The sequence below is a fragment of the Primulina huaijiensis genome, chromosome 3 (genome assembly GCF_012295235.1).
Source record: "Primulina huaijiensis isolate GDHJ02 chromosome 3, ASM1229523v2, whole genome shotgun sequence".
Taxonomy (NCBI): domain Eukaryota; kingdom Viridiplantae; phylum Streptophyta; class Magnoliopsida; order Lamiales; family Gesneriaceae; genus Primulina; species Primulina huaijiensis.
The window spans coordinates 11,131,397-11,132,329 of NC_133308.1; the positions used below are offsets into that span (position 1 = coordinate 11,131,397).

General features: G+C 33.0%; 1 protein-coding gene across 1 annotated transcript; it reads left to right on the forward strand.

Annotated features, from left to right (window-relative positions):
* Window positions 1-239: 239 nt before the first annotated feature.
* LOC140972482 (uncharacterized) lies at window positions 240-596 on the forward strand. Its single transcript, XM_073434900.1, has one exon. The coding sequence runs from the start codon at window positions 240-242 to the stop codon at window positions 594-596; it is 357 nt and encodes a 118-aa protein (XP_073291001.1).
* Window positions 597-933: the final 337 nt, after the last annotated feature.

The following is a 933-nucleotide window of genomic DNA, read 5'->3' on the forward strand; positions in this document are numbered from 1 at the left end:
GTTAATATCAATAGCTTTCAAGGCTATACTTCGAGCTTGCAAGTACAAACATTTACTGTTGTGTTAATCGATCTTGTAGAAGATCAGTTGTGCTACGTAGTGTCAGTTCAGTAGAGTACTGTGAATTGTATCGAAACTAAGAGTTTCAGTTTGGCATTGTTAAGTCCAATACTGAAAACAAACACTGTTATTGCCATAACTGAGGTTGTACTAAACCGTATTGAGAAGCCAAGAGAAGAATGGAAGCTGAAGACAATAGAAAAGCCAATTTGGACAATGTGGCTAAAGACATCTTGTACAAGACTCTGTATAAAATTAGTTTCAGCAAAATAAAGATGTGCAAGACTGCAAATGAAATTTGGGAGAAGTTGACTCATCTCTGTGAAGGCAATGAGCAAACCAAAGAGAAGAAACTCTCAGTTGCCGTTCAAAAATTCGACAATATTAAGATGAAGACTGGAAAATCTCTGCACAAATATGATGAGAGAATCGGCGCCATAATAAACGAATTGAATGCACTTGGAAATGTGTATTCAAATAAAGAAGTAGCGTTAAAAGTAGTCAGAGTTATTCCCAATGAATGGGATGTCATGTAACGCTCCGAAAATTTAAAGGTCCACGCGAACCCCATGCATTTGAGATATTAAATTCTATTGTATTTTAATTAATTGTTTTAATTGCTTGAATTAATTATGTTGTGCATATTTGCATGTTTAAAATATATTTTTCTACATAATTGCATTAAAATATATTTTTAAAGGCTATTCGAGTTGCGATCGAGGAACGGAGATCGAGGGCTGAAAAATAGAAAATAATTTTATTAGATAATTATTTTTTATTATTTAAATTAAGAGTGACGATTTTTCTTATTTTTGAAAAATAAAGGGTTTTGAGGTGAATTTATACGTCGGGACGTAATTTTTATCGGTGTCG

Coding starts and splice junctions, on each gene's coding strand:
- LOC140972482 (XM_073434900.1), top strand. CDS start 240: ATGGAAGCTGAAGACAATAGAAAAGCCAATTTGGACAATGTGGCTAAA.